Source organism: Bombina bombina, chromosome 1 (assembly GCF_027579735.1).
Source record: "Bombina bombina isolate aBomBom1 chromosome 1, aBomBom1.pri, whole genome shotgun sequence".
NCBI classification, from domain to species: domain Eukaryota; kingdom Metazoa; phylum Chordata; class Amphibia; order Anura; family Bombinatoridae; genus Bombina; species Bombina bombina.
The window spans coordinates 1,336,752,004-1,336,769,412 of NC_069499.1; the positions used below are offsets into that span (position 1 = coordinate 1,336,752,004).

The window sequence follows — 17,409 nt, forward strand, 5'->3', positions numbered from 1 at the left end:
CAGATGCGAGTGAATTATTAAAAAAGTTTCCTTTATTAAAAACACAAACCGTTGTCTGTGCTTATAAGTTAAAAGTCTCAAAAACAATGTTGAATAATTCTCAGACAGAGACTGAGAATAACTTCTTTCAACAAAGAAGGATGAGTGAAATGAATACCTCTTGAAACAAACGGTGAAAGACACAATATAAGTCAGTGGTTTGGCTGTAAATTCTGTTTGCACAATGTTGATGAAAAAAGTGAAATTAATGTTGGTGGAAAATACCTATAGGTGTTCTCTGAACCACTGGGTGGTTTTTGTCCCTTTAAGGTATTCCACTTTGAAGGATGGCGCTGGATTCACAGACCTGTATCTGACAAGCTTGCAGAGATGCGCTCTGGAACGCTGCGGTCTCGCCGGACCGGAAGTGACGTCACAAGTGGCTGTGCTCTTACGCGTTTTGTGAACCTGTTGTTCACTTCGTCAGAGGGTATACCCACAAGCCTTACTGTTACGCTTTTATAGCGTTTTGAAACGGTGTAATTGAATTATGTATTGCTGTAGTGTTAATGGCAATTTGTTGATTGATTTTGTACCTGATATAATAATTACTCGTTCCTGGATTAACAAGTTGGAAATTACTCATTATGAAGATATAGAGATCTGTCAAAGAAAAGTTTGAAATGGAACCTCTCTTTACCTTTTGATTCTGGTATTTGTTCAATTGCTTTTATAGTAAATTGATCACTGTTTTTGTTGTGGAATTGTTCAAAATGTCTTCCAATGCCATATTCAGAATCTGCTTCTTTTATATTGTTGATGTGTTCCAGTGTGCGTCTTTCAGACTTTTTTGGTACGCCCTATGTAAATTTTATGACAAGAGCATTCCAACAGATACAGGTATACCCCGCTCATACAGCGGGTTAGGGACCGGAGCCCCGCTGTAAAGTGAAAACCGCCTTAAAGTGAAACAAGGCAGTTTTAGCTATCTTTTCACTTGCCAGTGTGTTTAAAAACATGTTTGAACTAACAAATATTAGGAGTGCAATAGTGCTGCATTTAGTTTAACACTAGCACAGCACAGTATTCAATAAATACTGTACCTGTAAAATAGTGACAATGACTGTAGTAAAATTTGTCAGACTATACCACTGAGACACAGATTGCACTGTAATGCTGTAAACAGAGTGAACTGCGCATAACAAAATGGTGACAGTCCCTTTTCTCGCAATCTCACGATTACAGCACTGTTTCAAAATCTTTGGAGGTTGAAATTCAGCTCCACAAAGCGCTGTATTAGTGAAGCGCTGTAAAGTGAAGCGCTGTAAAGTGAGGCGCTGTAAAGTGAGGTATACCTGTACACTACAAATTCTGGACACAGTTTAAAAAGCCTTCTATGGGTACTTTTTCCTTGTCATTATTTATAATCCATTTGCTTTTTTTCTTTGGTTTTGTTAGTACGACTGCAGCATATACAGTTTTTTTTCTGCTGCATTTGAAGAAATCTTTAATTGGAGGAGTTTTTTCTTTGTTCTTAGTTCTTTTTAGTGTTGTTGGTGCAAGAATGTTTTTAATGCACTTATTTTTTCTATCAGTGACTTTAGGGGGTTCAGTAAGGATATTTACCAATACTGGATCTTTTTGTAGGATTCCCCAATGTTTTTTAGAATCTTTTCTATTTGTTTGGCACCATTTGTGTAAGTGGTAATGAATCTGGTGTTGTGTCTTGTTTCTTACTCTTAGACTCGCTGTCTATGGTTTTTAAAAGACGCTTTCTATCTGTGTTTTATACCTTGTCATATGCTTTTCTGACTATAGTCTCTGGATATTGTTTGTTCTTGATATTAACTTTAAGAGATTCTGCTGCAATTTCAAAATCTTCATCTTTACTGCAGTTCCGTTTTACTCTTTGGAACTGCCCATAAGGTATATTATTTATCCAGTTGGGATGGTGATAACTGGCAGCATGAAGATAACCGTTAGTTTTTATGGTGTAGTTCTTAGTGTGAATATTATTGTCTTCACAAAAGATAGTAACATCTAGAAAACCACTCCTAAACTCAGAGCCGGCTCAACCATGGGACCAAGTGGGTCCAAGGGACCCAGGCAACACTTGACAAGGGGCAGCACTTCCGTGACTTAGTCAGTCACTATCAGACCGAGACCATTATGTACAAAGACACAAAATCGGTAAGGGGTGACATTAAAGGTGGGACAAGTGCACCTCTGCCCTAACTTCCTTCCCACTTATTGCACAATTGTGCATAAGCATTGGTTGCATGGTAGGTAGGCAGGCTTAGTAAGGACAGAGGCCTGGCTAGTTGATTGATATGCTAATCAGTAATGTTACTACTGGGGGGCATCATTGCATTCTGGGACGCAGGCAGCACAATTTCTTGAGCCGGCCCTGCCTAAACTAAATCACAGCAAGCACTTCTAGCTGAGCAGCAATACAAATAAAGCCCCCTATAGGGACAAAGGAGTCCCTTATTTTTCCTTTCAGAGACAAATAAGTTTCCCATGAAAATGAACATATAAACACACAGGTAAATAAAGAGTAAAAGGCTTTTAAATAAGCCAACATAACAAGTATTCCATTACACACTGTGGCAGGCAAACACAAAATTGAGAATATATATTCCTTAATATGTTTATCATTAGCCAGCAAGTACATCTAGCTGAGCATCAATGCAAATGATAGCCCCCCATAGGGACACAGGAGTCCCTTATTTTTTACCTCAAAAATAAATGAGATTCACATGAAAATGTACATATGCAAATACATAGGTAAAGTAGGAGCAACAGGCTTTTAAATAAGCAAACAATGGTTCCATTTCAAACTTTTCTTTGACAGATCTCTATATCTTCATAATGAGTATTTTCCAACTTGTTAATCCAGGAATGAGTAATTATTATATCAGGTACAAAATCAATCAACAAATTGCCATTAACACTGCAGCAATACATAATTAAATTACACCGTTTCAAAACGCTATAAAAGCGTAACAGTAAGGCCTGTGGGCATACCCTCTGACAAAGTGAACAGCAGGTTCACGAAACGCGTAAGGGCACGCCCACTTGTGACGTCACTTCCGGTCTGGCGAGAATGCAACGTTCCAGAGCGCATCTCTACAAGCCTGTCAGATACAGGTCTGTGAATCCGGCGCCATCCTTCAAAGAGGAATACATTAATGGGACAAAAACCACCCAGAGGTTCAGAGAACACCTATAGGTATTTTCCCACCAACATTTATTTCACTTTTTTCATCAACATTGAGCAAACAGAATTTACAGCCAAACCACTGACTTATATTGTGACTTTCACCATTTGTTTCAAGAGGTATTCATTTCACTCATCCTTTTTTGTTGAAAGAAGTTATTCTCAGTCTCTTGAGAATTATTCAACATTGTTTTTGAGACTTTTAACTTATAAGCACAGACAACGGTTTGTGTTTTAATAAAGGAAACCTTTTTAATCATTCACTCGCATCTGAGTGTTATCAATTATCTAAGGATACTACCATACTCTAGAGAGGAGAAGCACATCAGTGTTTCTTTAAGAGATCACAGTATATTCATAAAACGGTTTTAACCTACAGCACACAGACGAAATTCTCCACTGAATGTTAAAGATACCATACTCCACAGAGGAGAAGAAAGAAGTACCGTACTCCAGAAAGTACCATACTCCAACTGGTCACCAAGAGATAAACATCTTTAACTCAGACAGGGATCAATTCCCCCCAACGCTCCTCACATACCTCGCATGTTAGAGGTCTAAAAAGCTGAGCATCATTCTTACTTTTTGCACTATATTATTATTAGTATATTCATACTGCACCATAAATTGTTTTCTGTTTCCTCCATTCTATGAGCGCCACGGTCTGGGACCCTCAACTATATATATATATATATATATATATATATATATATATATATATATATATATATATATATATATATATATATATATATATATATATACATACATACATACATACACACACACACAGGGAGTGCAGAATTATAAGGCAAGTTGTATTTTTGAGGATTAATTTTATTATTGAACAACCATGTTCTCAATGAACCCAAAAAACTCATTAATATCAAAGCTGAATATTTTTGGAAGTAGTTTTTAGTTTGTTTTTAGTTTTAGCTATTTTAGGGGGATATCTGTGTGTGCAGGTGACTATTACTGTGCATAATTATTAGGCAACTTAACAAAAAACAAATATATATACCCATTTCAATTATTTATTTTTACCAGTGAAACCAATATAACATCTCAACATTCACAAATATACATTTCTGACATTCAAAAACAAAACAAAAACAAATCAGTGACCAATATAGCCACCTTTCTTTGCAAGGACACTCAAAAGCCTGCCATCCATGGATTCTGTCAGTGTTTTGATCTGTTCACCATCAACATTGCGTGCAGCAGCAACCACAGCCTCCCAGACACTGTTCAGATAGGTGTACTTTTTTCCCTCCTTGTAAATCTCACATTTGATGATGGACCACAGGTTCTCAATGGGGTTCAGATCAGGTGAACAAGGAGGCCATGTCATTAGATTTTCTTCTTTTATACCCTTTCTTGCCAGCCACGCTGTGGAGTACTTGGACGCGTGTGATGGAGCATTGTCCTGCATGAAAATCATGTTTTTCTTGAAGGATGCAGACTTCTTCCTGTACCACTGCTTGAAGAAGGTGTCTTCCAGAAACTGTCAGTAGGACTGGGAGTTGAGCTTGTGGGGCCTTTTCGGGTTGAGGATGGAGTCAAGCTCATCTTTGATGATACCAGCCCAAACCAGTACTCCACCTCCACCTTGCTGGCGTCTGAGTCGGACTGGAGCTCTCTGCCCTTTACCAATCCAGCCACGGGCCCATCTATCTGGCCCATCAAGACTCACTCTCATTTCATCAGTCCATAAAACCTTAGAAAAATCAGTCTTGAGATATTTCTTGGCCCAGTCTTGACGTTTCAGCTTGTGTGTCTTGTTCAGTGGTGGTCGTCTTTCAGCCTTTCTTACCTTGGCCATGTCTCTGAGTATTGCACACCTTGTGCTTTTGGGCACTCCAGTGATGTTGCAGCTCTGAAATATGGCCAAACTGGTGGCAAGTGGCATCTTGGCAGCTGCACGCTTGACTTTTCTCAGTTCATGGGCAGTTATTTTGCGCCTTGGTTTTTCCACACGCTTCTTGCGACCCTGTTGACTATTTTGAATGAAACGCTTGATTGTTCGATGATCACGCTTCAGAAGCTTTGCAATTTTAAGAGTGCTGCATCCCTCTGCAAGATATCTCACTATTTTTGACTTTTCTGAGCCTGTCAAGTCCTTCTTTTGACCCATTTTGCCAAAGGAAAGGAAGTTGCCTAATAATTATGCACACCTGATATAGGGTGTTGATGTCATTAGACCACACCCCTTCTCATTACAGAGATGCACATCACCTAATATGCTTAATTGGTAGTAGGCTTTCGAGCCTATACAGCTTGGAGTAAGACAACATGAATAAAGAGGATGATGTGGTCAAAATACTCATTTGCCTAATAATTCTGCACTCCCTGTATATACACATACATACTGTATATATATATATATATATATATATATATATATATATATATATATATATATATATATATATATATATATATATATATATATATATATATATATATATATATATATATATATATACACACACACATATACACACACACACACACAAACATACATACAAATATACACCCTTCACCCTCTGAATGGATAGATGCATACAAGACTCAAATACATTATATTGAACAGGTTAGTATAATTGAAAGTATTATAGTACATTGATTATTCTACAATATATAATGTAAACTATATTTTGAGGCTCAACAGGGTGTTAATGCCTCATCCACTGAGAAAAGAAATATGCATGAAACACTTCTAACAGCAGGATTGTTATCAGATAGGACAGTGTAATGCTAGAATATTAACCTAAGGATATGTAGTAGCAGTAGCTGACAAGATGTATATGTCACCATAACAACCTCTTTTTGATTGCAACTAATACAATAACATACAGATAACAAGGCACTTACCCTACATAGTATTTGGTATGTAAAAGGAAATAAATTATAACCCATGATGAACCCTGACTGCTTTCACTTTCTGACAGGAGTCTGTGACATGTCCTGGGATTCACGTCTACCTATAAGATGTTTTTTAGTGCTGAAGACACCATATAGCTTGAGCACCTCACTAGCTTCTCAAGGGCTCCACACAAACAGAGCAAGGGCAGCAAAAAGCTTTATTTTTATATCCTAAAGTCATCTAAAAACTTCAAAATAAACAAACAAAGCTAAACTTGTCCTGGAAAATATGTGAAGGTTTATAGAATGTTGTTCACTGGAAACTAGGTGAGCAAACTTAAATATAATAGTTTACAACCTTACGTGTCTTAGAAGATACAAGGGTGTGTACAGTTAAGGGGTTTTACTCTGCATCATTTTATTTTCCAATACAAATTGTATTGCTTGAGATTATGATGGCTGAACGTTGTATCTAGGAATTTGTCTGATTGATTGAACCTGATTGAATCCCTTGAACTCAATTATATTTAATGTTGAATCTTAACCTTGTATCCCCTTCAGAACTAGAGTTTGTCAGCCTCTAATAAGCCCCAAGTCACAGAGCAATATTTCCTCCAGCAAGACAATCATACAAACACATTGCCTGCATCTCTATAGTGCACAGATACAACAAGACTCACATCTTCCGGATCTCTTTGCTGTTGTCACCAAGTATCTGGAAAAGGCCATCAAGGATTTCTGGCAGATACTCCAGGAGATTAATATCAGGAACAGATTCCAGCACAATGATCTGTAATAGATACAAAACATAGTTAATCTAGAAGCTTGTTACACTGCTTAATAGACATTAACAATACAACTTAAATAAACATAGTGAAACAACTTTGCAAAATATTCTCATTATTTATTATGTCTGCTTCTCCTGTAGTTTAACTCTAGTTAAATTGTATTGTATCCACTTTCATTGAGTGTATCCTTCAAGATTCTGAACCAAACTCCTGCAACAATTTACATAATTTTACAAAGTAATGACTTGATCACTGCAGGAGCTATCACAGCAGAAAAGATAAGATAAATAAGGAAACAAAGAATAGGCTTTTCAACTGGTATATCCTTGGACTACAAAGCAATGCAAAGTTTCCATACACATACATACATACACACACACATATACATACATACAATACACACACATACTTACCCAGGAGATGATAAACTGTCGAGCATACTGATTGTTTGAATAAATCCGATCACGGAGAAGAGGGACAAAACTGACCAGGTCAAACTTGTTACTTTCTGTCACAATATCCTGCAATATAAAAAATAAATAGAACATAATTAGGCAAAATCATATTATGCAGCTTCTCGCCAGGTGTTTGTAACAAGAGCCTGTAACACTGGGACAAAATCAAAGAAAAAAAAAAACAACAGGGAAAAAAACAACTATGTGATATAGAAATGATCCTATTCACAACAGTTCTTCTTATTTAAATCACAAAAAAAGAGATCCCACTATAAAGAAACCAGATTATAAATGAGCAAAAGGGCTGGGAGGGTATAGATTGGTCTAGAAGTGAGCAGTTGGCCCTTAAAAGGAAACGTTGATTTAAAGGGACTTAAACTGCTTAGTACAACTACAATAGGTTATTACTCACTATACTATAGTTTTACCCCCTGTGCCTGCAGCTGTCATTAAAGTTGTTCTCTTATTTTAACCCCTTACAAGTATTAGTTAGTGAAGCTCTGCTTCTTCACACTGGGCGCCGCCATCTTGGAGCTTAAATTTGTTATGTAACTTTTAAACTGAGCAAAAAAACTGCAAAAATGTGAGCACAAGCCGTGGGAGGGGACAGACAGGTTCGTCTGTAAGTAAGCACAAGGCCTAGGAGGGGGCAGACAGATTGATCTGTAAGTAAGCACAAGGCCTAGGAGGGGGCAGACAGATTGATCTGTAAGTAAGCACAAGGCCGTGGGAGGGGACAGATAGGTTGGTCTGTAAGTAAGCACAAGGCCTGGGAGGGGACAGATAGGTTGGTCTGTAAGTAAGCACAAGGCCTGGGAGGGGGCAGACAGATTGATCTGTAAGTAAGCACAAGGCCTAGGAGGGGGCAGACAGATTGATCTGTAAGTAAGCACAAGGCCGTGGGAGGGGACAGATAGGTTGGTCTGTAAGTAAGCACAAGGCCTGGGAGGGGACAGATAGGTTGGTCTGTAAGTAAGCACAAGGCCTGGGACGGGACAGACAGGTTGGTCTGTAAGTAAGCACAAGGCCTGGGACGGGACAGACAGGTTGGTCTATAAGTAAGCACAAGGCCTGGGAGGGGACAGACAGGTTGGTCTGTAAGTAAGCACAAGGCCTGGGAGGGGACAGACAGGTTGGTCTGTAAGTAAGCACAAGGCCTGGGAAGAGACAGACATTTTGGTCTGTAAGTAAGCACAAGGCCTGGGAGGGGACAGACAGGTTGGTCTGTAAGTAAGCACAAGGCCTGGGAGGGGACAGACAGGTTGGTCTATAAGTAAGCACAAGGCCTTGGAGGGGACAGACAGGTTGGTCTGTAAGTAAGCACAAGGCCTGGGAGGAGACAGACAGGTTGGTCTGTAAGTAGCTCCAGGCCTGGGAAGAGACAGACATTTTGGTCTGTAAGTAAGCACAAGGCCTGGGAGGGGACAGACAGGTTGGTCTGTAAGTAAGCACAAGGCCTGGGAGGGGACAGACAGGTTGGTCTATAAGTAAGCACAAGGCCTGGGAGGGGACAGACAGGTTGGTCTATAAGTAAGCACAAGGCCTGGGGGGAGACAGACAGGTTGGTCTGTAAGTAAGCACAAGGCCTGGGAGGGGACAGACAGGTTGGTCTGTAAGTAAGCACAAGGCCTGGGAGGGGACAGACAGGTTGGTCTGTAAGTAAGCACAAGGCCTGGGAAGAGACAGACATTTTGGTCTGTAAGTAAGCACAAGGCCTGGGAGGAGACAGGTTGGTCTGTAAGTAAGCACAAGGCCTGGGAGGGGACAGACAGGTTGGTCTATAAGTAAGCACAAGGCCTTGGAGGGGACAGACAGGTTGGTCTGTAAGTAAGCACAAGGCCTGGGAGGAGACAGACAGGTTGGTCTATAAGTAAGCACAAGGCCTTGGAGGGGACAGACAGGTTGGTCTGTAAGTAAGCACAAGGCCTGGGAGGAGACAGACAGGTTGGTCTGTAAGTAGCTCCAGGCCTGGGAAGAGACAGACATTTTGGTCTGTAAGTAAGCACAAGGCCTGGGAGGGGACAGACAGGTTGGTCTGTAAGTAAGCACAAGGCCTGAAATGGGAGACGTTGGTGTACAAGTACTCCACATGGCTGGTCTATGACACACAGTTAACCCTGTACCTTCAGCAGGCGGTCCAGCAGTTCAGAGCCACTCTTCACATTCGGATCAGGATCAGCAGCCAACTGAGAGAAAAGAAATTGGATATGTACAGTTTAAAAGACAAGGTTACCAACAAACGCAAGAAAACCAAATATAAACAATAGCTGCATGATCACAATATGATGTTATAACGTTTGTGAACTAAATTTTCAACTTGAAAATGAAACCATTTAGTAAGGTGCAATTTGTTCACATAAAAAGCATCACTACAATACATCTAACTGTACAAACATCATTGGAACCACAGATAAATCTAAATATAAAATCAACTTTCAAAAATACAGCTGCCCTATATTCAGATTTACCTGTTATTCCAAAGATGTTTATACAGTTAGATACAAAACCCAAATGCTTTCTTCTACTAAGTTCACAATTTGGAATAAAAAAAAATGAGTCCTCTAAAATATAGAACATTACAATCAGCTGGATTTTTGCAGGAATACTATGACAATATATACTAATAAGGCAGAGAGTAGGCAAATTGCTAATGCTGAAATGACTTGGGAATCCCATAAATGTGTACTTCTTAACAATGTAAATGTAATTCCATTATTTCTATACACACTTCTGTACATAATAGGATTTCATATTGCTATAGTCCAGTTTGCTACATAGTCATATATGAAGCCCTAGAATGAACTGACACTTCGTCTGTAAAAAGCAAATGGTGTGACCAAGGCTTTGCAATGTGGTTAAATATGAAGAGGGACAATAGAGGGTGTGGCTCAAGGCACTTAAAGGGCCATAATAGTCAAAAAAATGACACGCTCTAATTTGTTAAAGCATGCAATTTTACCACTGTTGACCCTACACTACCGTGTGTTTAAAGAGACAGTATACACTCATTTTCATATAACTGCATGTAATAGACACTACTATAAAGAATAAGATGCACAGATACTGATATAAATATCCAGTATAAAACCGTTTAAAAAAAACTTACTTAGAAGCTGTCAGTTTGGCTCTGTTGAAAAGGCAGCTGGAAAGCCCACTGCAAGTGGCAAATAAGACACTCCCCCCTCCCCCTTCTTTTGCATATGAAAAGACCCTTTACACAAACAGGAGCAAGCTGGAGAAGGTAGCTGACAGTATTCACATAAAACTTTGGGGCTTGGTTAGGAGTCTAAAAATCAGAGCAATGTTATTTAAAAATAAGCAAAACTATACATTTATTTAAAAAAAAAAAATTTATGGGCTTTATAAATAGATCATCTACAAAACATTTATGCAAAGAAAAAATGAGTGTATAATGTCCCTTTAACTGAGTTACACACAAAAGCCGACTGCCACTCAGGACCAGTGGAACACTGCTGGTCCCGAGTGGAACCTGCCACACAACTCTAGTTTTAAGACTATTAACCATACACTATAGTGGGTTTAACCCCTGCAAACACACAGTAGAAGTGTCATTCAGGACCCACACACCACTGCCAGTCCCCACAGTGGTTTCACTGCTGATCCAAGCAGCAGCGCTAGTTACACAACAGTGTTGTTCAACTAGCGAAATATAATTTTAAAACTAAATCATATTTGAATTCAACGTCTCTCTCCACAATTAGAAATTCAGCTTGAACTGAAAAACTTCTAATAATTATGATTAAAGGGATAGTAAAGTCCAAATGAAAACTTTCATGATTCGGATAGGGAATATAAATTTAAACAACTTTCTAATTTACTTTAATCATCAAAATTTGCTTTGTTCTCTTGACATTCTTAGTTGAAAGCTAAACCTAGGTAGGCTCATATGCTAATTTCTAAGCCCTTGAAAAAAAGGCCTCTTATCTAAATGCATGACAGTTTTTCACAGCTAGAGGGTGTTAGTTTGTGTGTCTCATATAAATAACATTGTGCTTATGCATGTGGAGTTATTTAAGAGTACTAATTGCCTGAAATGCAAGTCTGTCAAATGATCTGAGATAAGGAGGCAGTCTGTAGAGGCTTAGATACAAGATAATTACAGAGGTAAAAAGTATATATCTATAACAGTGTTGGTTATGCAAAACTGGGGAATGGTAAATAAAGGGATTATCTATCTTTTTAAAAAACATTTTTTGGTGTTTACTATCCCTTTAAATTATGCTTTTCCCTAAGGTTAACAGTAGATCCACATATTTATCTGAGATTATGTTTTAGCTGAAGATCTCCAGAAGACGGATGGTGGTTCAAGACCATTTCATGATAAACTAAAAAGACTAATTGCAGCAATGGGTCAGTCACACTTTTGACATTGTTCTTCTATTAGATTAATGGAAACATACCTTGCTCAGCCCATCAAACAAAACGTTGAAATGTGGAAGGACAGAGCCACGAGCCACCTTAACAATGTTGTACAAGGCCTCGCATGCGTAATATCTCAGGCGACTGTCTGAGTCATTGAAACAAGTGAGTACTGGCTCAATCAGCTCTTTTAAGTACTGGCCAGAGTCCTAGAAAGAGATAACGAAAAGAGGGAGATATTATTCACTTACATGGTCAATGTATAAATATTTAGAACTAAATTATTACATTTCTAGATTAGTGATGGGGCAGAAGACATTTCTTGTACTGAGTGTAAACACTGGCTTAATAACCTGCAGTGATGGTAGGTTAGTTCTAAGTGAAGAGAGGATATTGTCTCTTATTCTGAAGAATGATCAGTTTGTTTACAGTATTAATTTCCTCTCCACCAGTCCATTACAAATTAAATATGCAAATAAAAAATATTGTTGGTTCTTCAACAAGACAGAAATCAAGATGAGCAATATCATTAATGTTGATGTTATGTTGTTTAGTAACAAAACCTCCCACTTCTGAAATAACTAAATTTCACATTCCACAAATATGCCCAACTCTTCTCTGCAAGCAAACAAATATGGGACTAGAGATGCCAAGGAAGCCATTAGAGTCTGGGATCATATTTTTTTAAGGTTGCATTGTAGTAATTACTTAGTTCCTCTCAGGTTCCTAAGTCATGTAACTACTGTGAGTATAGCATTTTGCTTGTAAAATGAATATGACTTTCATTCATCAATTCTAATATTTTTGTGTAAATATAAAGTTATCGCCATATAAATCTATGCATAAATGAGCCGCAAATTCAACCCGTTTTTTTTTTTTACCTGTCGATCACGTTTTTTTCACAACCCAATTGAAATTCTGGCCGTTAGGGGGCCGTCACTCCACGCCATCCACCCCTTCTTTCAGCTGCGATTGCACTATTAAATTTTTCACCTCAATGAAATCCAAACGCGCTCCCGTTTCGCGCATGCGTATTTGTACGAGCTATGTATTAAATATGGAACGGGGATTATCGCATGCGCATTGAAAAGCGGCATTGGCGATTTGCGCATGCGCATTGTAATCCAATATCCCGAGCGCGCATCTGAGAGCACTTAGAGAGCGGGTGGGACCGCTGAAGACGTAACAATATACAATAAGGAAGTAGGGCTTGGGAGGAGTCGGATCAAAACAGTGGTGAATTGTAACTATAATTTTTAATAAAACTATGGCAGAAAATGAAAAAATAAATAAGCGACTACATGAAGGGAATAATGATAAATGGTAGGTTGTCTTTAAGAAAGGCTAACTTTACCTTCACTTTAAGAGGGCATTTAAAGTCATTTTTGTTCCGTGTAAAAGGGCGTTTTTTTAAATGTATTATAATAAAACCAAACAAAACTACTAACTGAAACATAGTAAGGGCTTTTATCATCAACTTGTAACAACTCTTAGAACCCTAAAAAATATGATTGTGCAAAAATAATAATTTACCCAATAAACAAGGGTGGGCCAGATTAAACTATCTTGAGGGCCACATATGGCCCCAGGGCCTGTACTTTGAGACCACCGGTTTAGAGGTTATCATGCTCTCAGTGCATGGTGGGAGATAATAAAATGTTAAAGTATTGGTTTTACTGTGTATACAGATATAAGATAAGGGGGATTTTGTGTAAATATAGAGAGATAAGCTAATGAGGTGCGCTCTCCCTGGAAGCTCAGCCCCTTTCATTGGGTTGTGGTTTCTGTTGCCAGAGACAGCTATTTCACATAATAATAATAATAATAATAATAATAATAATAATAATAAACACAAAGCAACAATTTCCCTTAAAGTGATTGTAAAGTTTAATGAATAAGTGTATCTAAAAATAATCTTAAAAACTGGGGCACTTTAATTCATTAAAATTTACAATGAATCTTCTTTTTTAAAATACTTAACTTTACTTTATGGAAAACAGACCGCTGATTCTCCGCCCACATCTCCTGCTGGAGTTAGCAGATCGTTGACCAATCCGGGTTCCTCCAATCGTTGCGTGCCCCCCTTTGGCATCCAGCTCGTGGGGCCATGCAACGATTGGAGGAAGCCGGATCTGTCATCAATATGCTAACTATAGTAGGAGATACGGGGTGAGGATCAGCGGTCTGTTTTCCATAAAGTAAAGGTAAGTATTTTAAAAGAGAACCTTCAGTGTAAAGTTTAATGAATTAAAGTGGCCCTGTTTTTAAGATTATTTTTACATACCGGGCACTTATTCATTAAACTTTACAATCACTAAGTTTCATACTCTCTAGCTAGGGTTTCTTTTTTATAATAGCGCAAGGCCCTCCTCCCTTGCGCAATGTATGTCCCTGGTCTTTAAGGGGTTAAAAAAAAAAAAATACATCTGCACATTATTATTAGGCTAACCTTTGTTTTAAACAGATCATAATACTTCTCACATATAAGCTATACATTATTTTAAGGTTTTTTTCTTGCAAGTTTCATTTTTATTTATTTTTTTAAATCCTTTTTAAAATCCAAACATGTTCTTTCATGATTCGGAGAGAACAAACTATTTTAATGTAATTATTTTCCTATTATCCTTTGTTGAAAAGCAAGAAAATAATTTCAGGAGTGTACTATATGGCAGAAGTTTTGCAAGAATGTAACAATGTTATATATTAGCAAGAACACTAGATGGCATTATCTATCTGAATTATTAAAGAAATACATTGGGTTTAATGTCCCTTTAACCCCTTCCTGCTGGTTTTTTGTTACATCGGAACAATCGTATGCTAACATAGTATGTTAAGTAAAACATTTATTTAAACAACTTTTTAAATTTACTTTTATTATCTAATATGCATTGTTGTTGGGTTGTGGGATCCTTAGTTGAAAAAAACATACCTAGGTAGACTCAGTTACTGCTCATTTGTGTATGCTGTCATTGGCTCAGCCGATGTGTCATCTAGCTCCCAGTAATGCTTTGTCAACAAAGGATTCCAAAAGAATGAAGCAAATTTAATAAAAAGTAAAATAGAAAGTTGTTTAAAACTGTAAGCTCTATCTGAATAATGGAAAGGAAAAAAGGGCTTTTATGTCCCTTTAAACAAATATGGGACACACACTGCTATGAACACAGCAAGGGCATGTTTCTCTCTTTGAAGTTGACCTGAATTCAGAGCCCAGAGCGCTGCTACACAGTAACTGCTTGATCAGTGCAGGAGTTCTTTTATAACCGTCTGATAAAGAGTTTTGAACCCTCTTTTTGCTGCCGACCTTATATTTCCCTTTGTGGGACTTATCCATCTATTCGGAGCTGTGGACCCTCCCTCCAGTCATCTGGACCTGTGTGATTGGCCATCGCTGTACAGACCTTCTCTGTGGTTTCTCTGGACTCTCCCTGTGAGACGAGGATTCCTTTTCCATCTATTGGTCTACCGGACGACGTGTGGTTCCGGACTGCTGGTATCGCACATCTGTGCTTTACATTTTGTGAGTAGGATTCTTCTGCTATTCCTGTTTTATATCCAAATTACTTTATGATCTGCACTATGTGGCGCCCTCTACTCTGATTTGTTTAGAAACAAATATTGTACCCATTTAACTAATCTAGTCAAAGGAAATGCAGTATATGAACTACTTTGTTGCGTGGGGCACTTAATATATTATTAGAAACACTTACTGGGATTAAACCATTAAAATGGTGAGAAACTGAGTAATTATAAAATGTACATACACACTCAGATTCCAATAGGTCAAACTTTGGTAATAATTGTTTTAGTCGATCATCAGAGTACAGTAGGGTGAACAAGAGTTCATTTTTCCATTTTCTTCCCCTATCACTAATGCAGCACAAACCTCAGTGCATTAATTTCAAGAGAAATACGAACACATTTCCACAGTTATATACATTTATAACACATACCTTTCCCAGCGCTATGGAGCAAGCTGCCAGCCCGATAAGCCCACCCTTCCTGCTGTGGGGATGCTGAGAAAGAGCAAACTCCTGGGACAGTATCAGGATCACGTGCTTAATCTGAGCAGTGTTATTTTGGGCAACAAACTCACGCACAAGTCTGAAAGAAATAAAAGAGGTCTCTAAAGTCATACACCACCCAGAACAGACAGGGGATAAAAAACACATATTATCCAATCCAGAAAAGTTAAGTACTTCACTTTTACATCATCTATACAATTACGCAAGTGCTTAAACAGTCTTTTCCACACCGTCATAGTCTCTTTTCTGCTGTCATCTGATAACTATTTTTTTAGTCACACACACTTTTTTCTTCACTCTGAAATCACATCTCTTCCTCTCTATCTACTTTATCTCTATTTTAAATCCCTAACTCTAGTGGTCACACATGGTTCCCTATAACCCAAGTCCAACAGGCCAAGAACTATAGTGCTGGACAACTATTGTTTTTGCTAAGATTATTATCTGTATTATTACTATTATTATTTTCTGCCATTTTTATTTTTTTAAATGCTTATGACAACCACAGCATAACTCAAAAGCACATGAAACTTGACACAATGCTAGAGATCTATGCTGTGCATAATCCTATGCAATATAAATCTCATAGGTCATGTGATCGAACAGCCATATTGCTTTTTGCAACAAATTTTGACAAATGCTAAAAAATCTTCTTCTCCGGAACCGCTTATGTTACAGCTGTGAAACTTGCTGAGTGTACTGCTGTACTGACCAAGAATAAACTTTGTTCAAGAGAAGTGATGTAGTCAGATGTACGAAAATCTTTAAACATCTGCTTCCTCGTCCCAGTTTCCCCTTTTCTCCCACCCCCATCAACTCTTTTCAATGTCTAATTCCCATTAGGCCCCTTGCCCTCTCATTTCATAGCACAAGTTCTCACCTTTACTCTATAAAAGTTCATTACTCAGGGCCCACAATGTCCAAACATCATCTTCAGTCCCTCTACAGACATTCCCCCCCCCCAATATATATATATATATATATATATATATATATATATATATATATACACACATATATATACACACACACACCTTCCCTCTTATCTTTACATCTCCCTCCCTCTGGTCCTCGCTCGCTATCCTCCACCATCCTCTACTCTCCCTCCCTAGTCTCCTCCCTTTCTCATTCCCCAGTCAAATCTATCCCCTCCCTTTCTCTGCTTCCCCAATTTTCTGTCTCTCTTCAATAAGTCTCACTTCCCGTCCTATATTTTTAGTCATTTTTAAAACGTTTTTAGTTTCTCTACTACAATATACTAGCATTACACCTGTCTTATATCTCTATCATTCTCCCAAACCCACTTCCCCTTGTTATCTCTTTCCTTTCTTACTTCTCTATCTCCAGCGCAGCTACCTTCCTCTTCTCATACATTTTATCATTGAGTGCCCGCACGATGTTAGCGGTCAGCGGGGTGAGATCCCGCTCCGGGTTCATTTTCTTGCAGTGTTCTGCTGATCTAGAGCTACAGTCACATGTCAGTCATTCTCCCAAACCCACTTCCCCTTGTTATCTCTTTCCTTTCTTACTTCTCTATCTCCAGCGCAGCTACCTTCCTCTTCTCATACATTTTATCATTGAGTGCCCGCACGATGTTAGCGGTCAGCGGGGTGAGATCCCGCTCCGGGTTCATTTTCTTGCAGTGTGTGTTCTGCTGATCTGGAGCTACAGTCACATGTCAGTCACGTTACCGCAACAAT

At 38.5% G+C, this 17,409-nt stretch overlaps 1 protein-coding gene across 1 annotated transcript in view; it reads right to left on the reverse strand.

Annotated features, from left to right (window-relative positions):
• Positions 1–17,178, reverse strand: part of VAC14 (VAC14 component of PIKFYVE complex) — a 371,973-nt gene extending 354,795 nt beyond the window's left edge. The window contains exons 1-6 of the mRNA XM_053702343.1: positions 17,043–17,178; positions 15,638–15,788; positions 11,729–11,896; positions 9,431–9,493; positions 7,266–7,373; positions 6,745–6,854 (exon numbers count right to left, since the gene is read on the reverse strand). Of these exons, the coding sequence (XP_053558318.1) occupies positions 6,745–6,854; positions 7,266–7,373; positions 9,431–9,493; positions 11,729–11,896; positions 15,638–15,788; positions 17,043–17,146 (704 nt within the window). The 5' untranslated portion in view covers positions 17,147–17,178. The remainder of the gene's footprint in view (positions 1–6,744; positions 6,855–7,265; positions 7,374–9,430; positions 9,494–11,728; positions 11,897–15,637; positions 15,789–17,042) is intronic.
• Between the last annotated feature and the right edge of the window lie 231 nt (positions 17,179–17,409).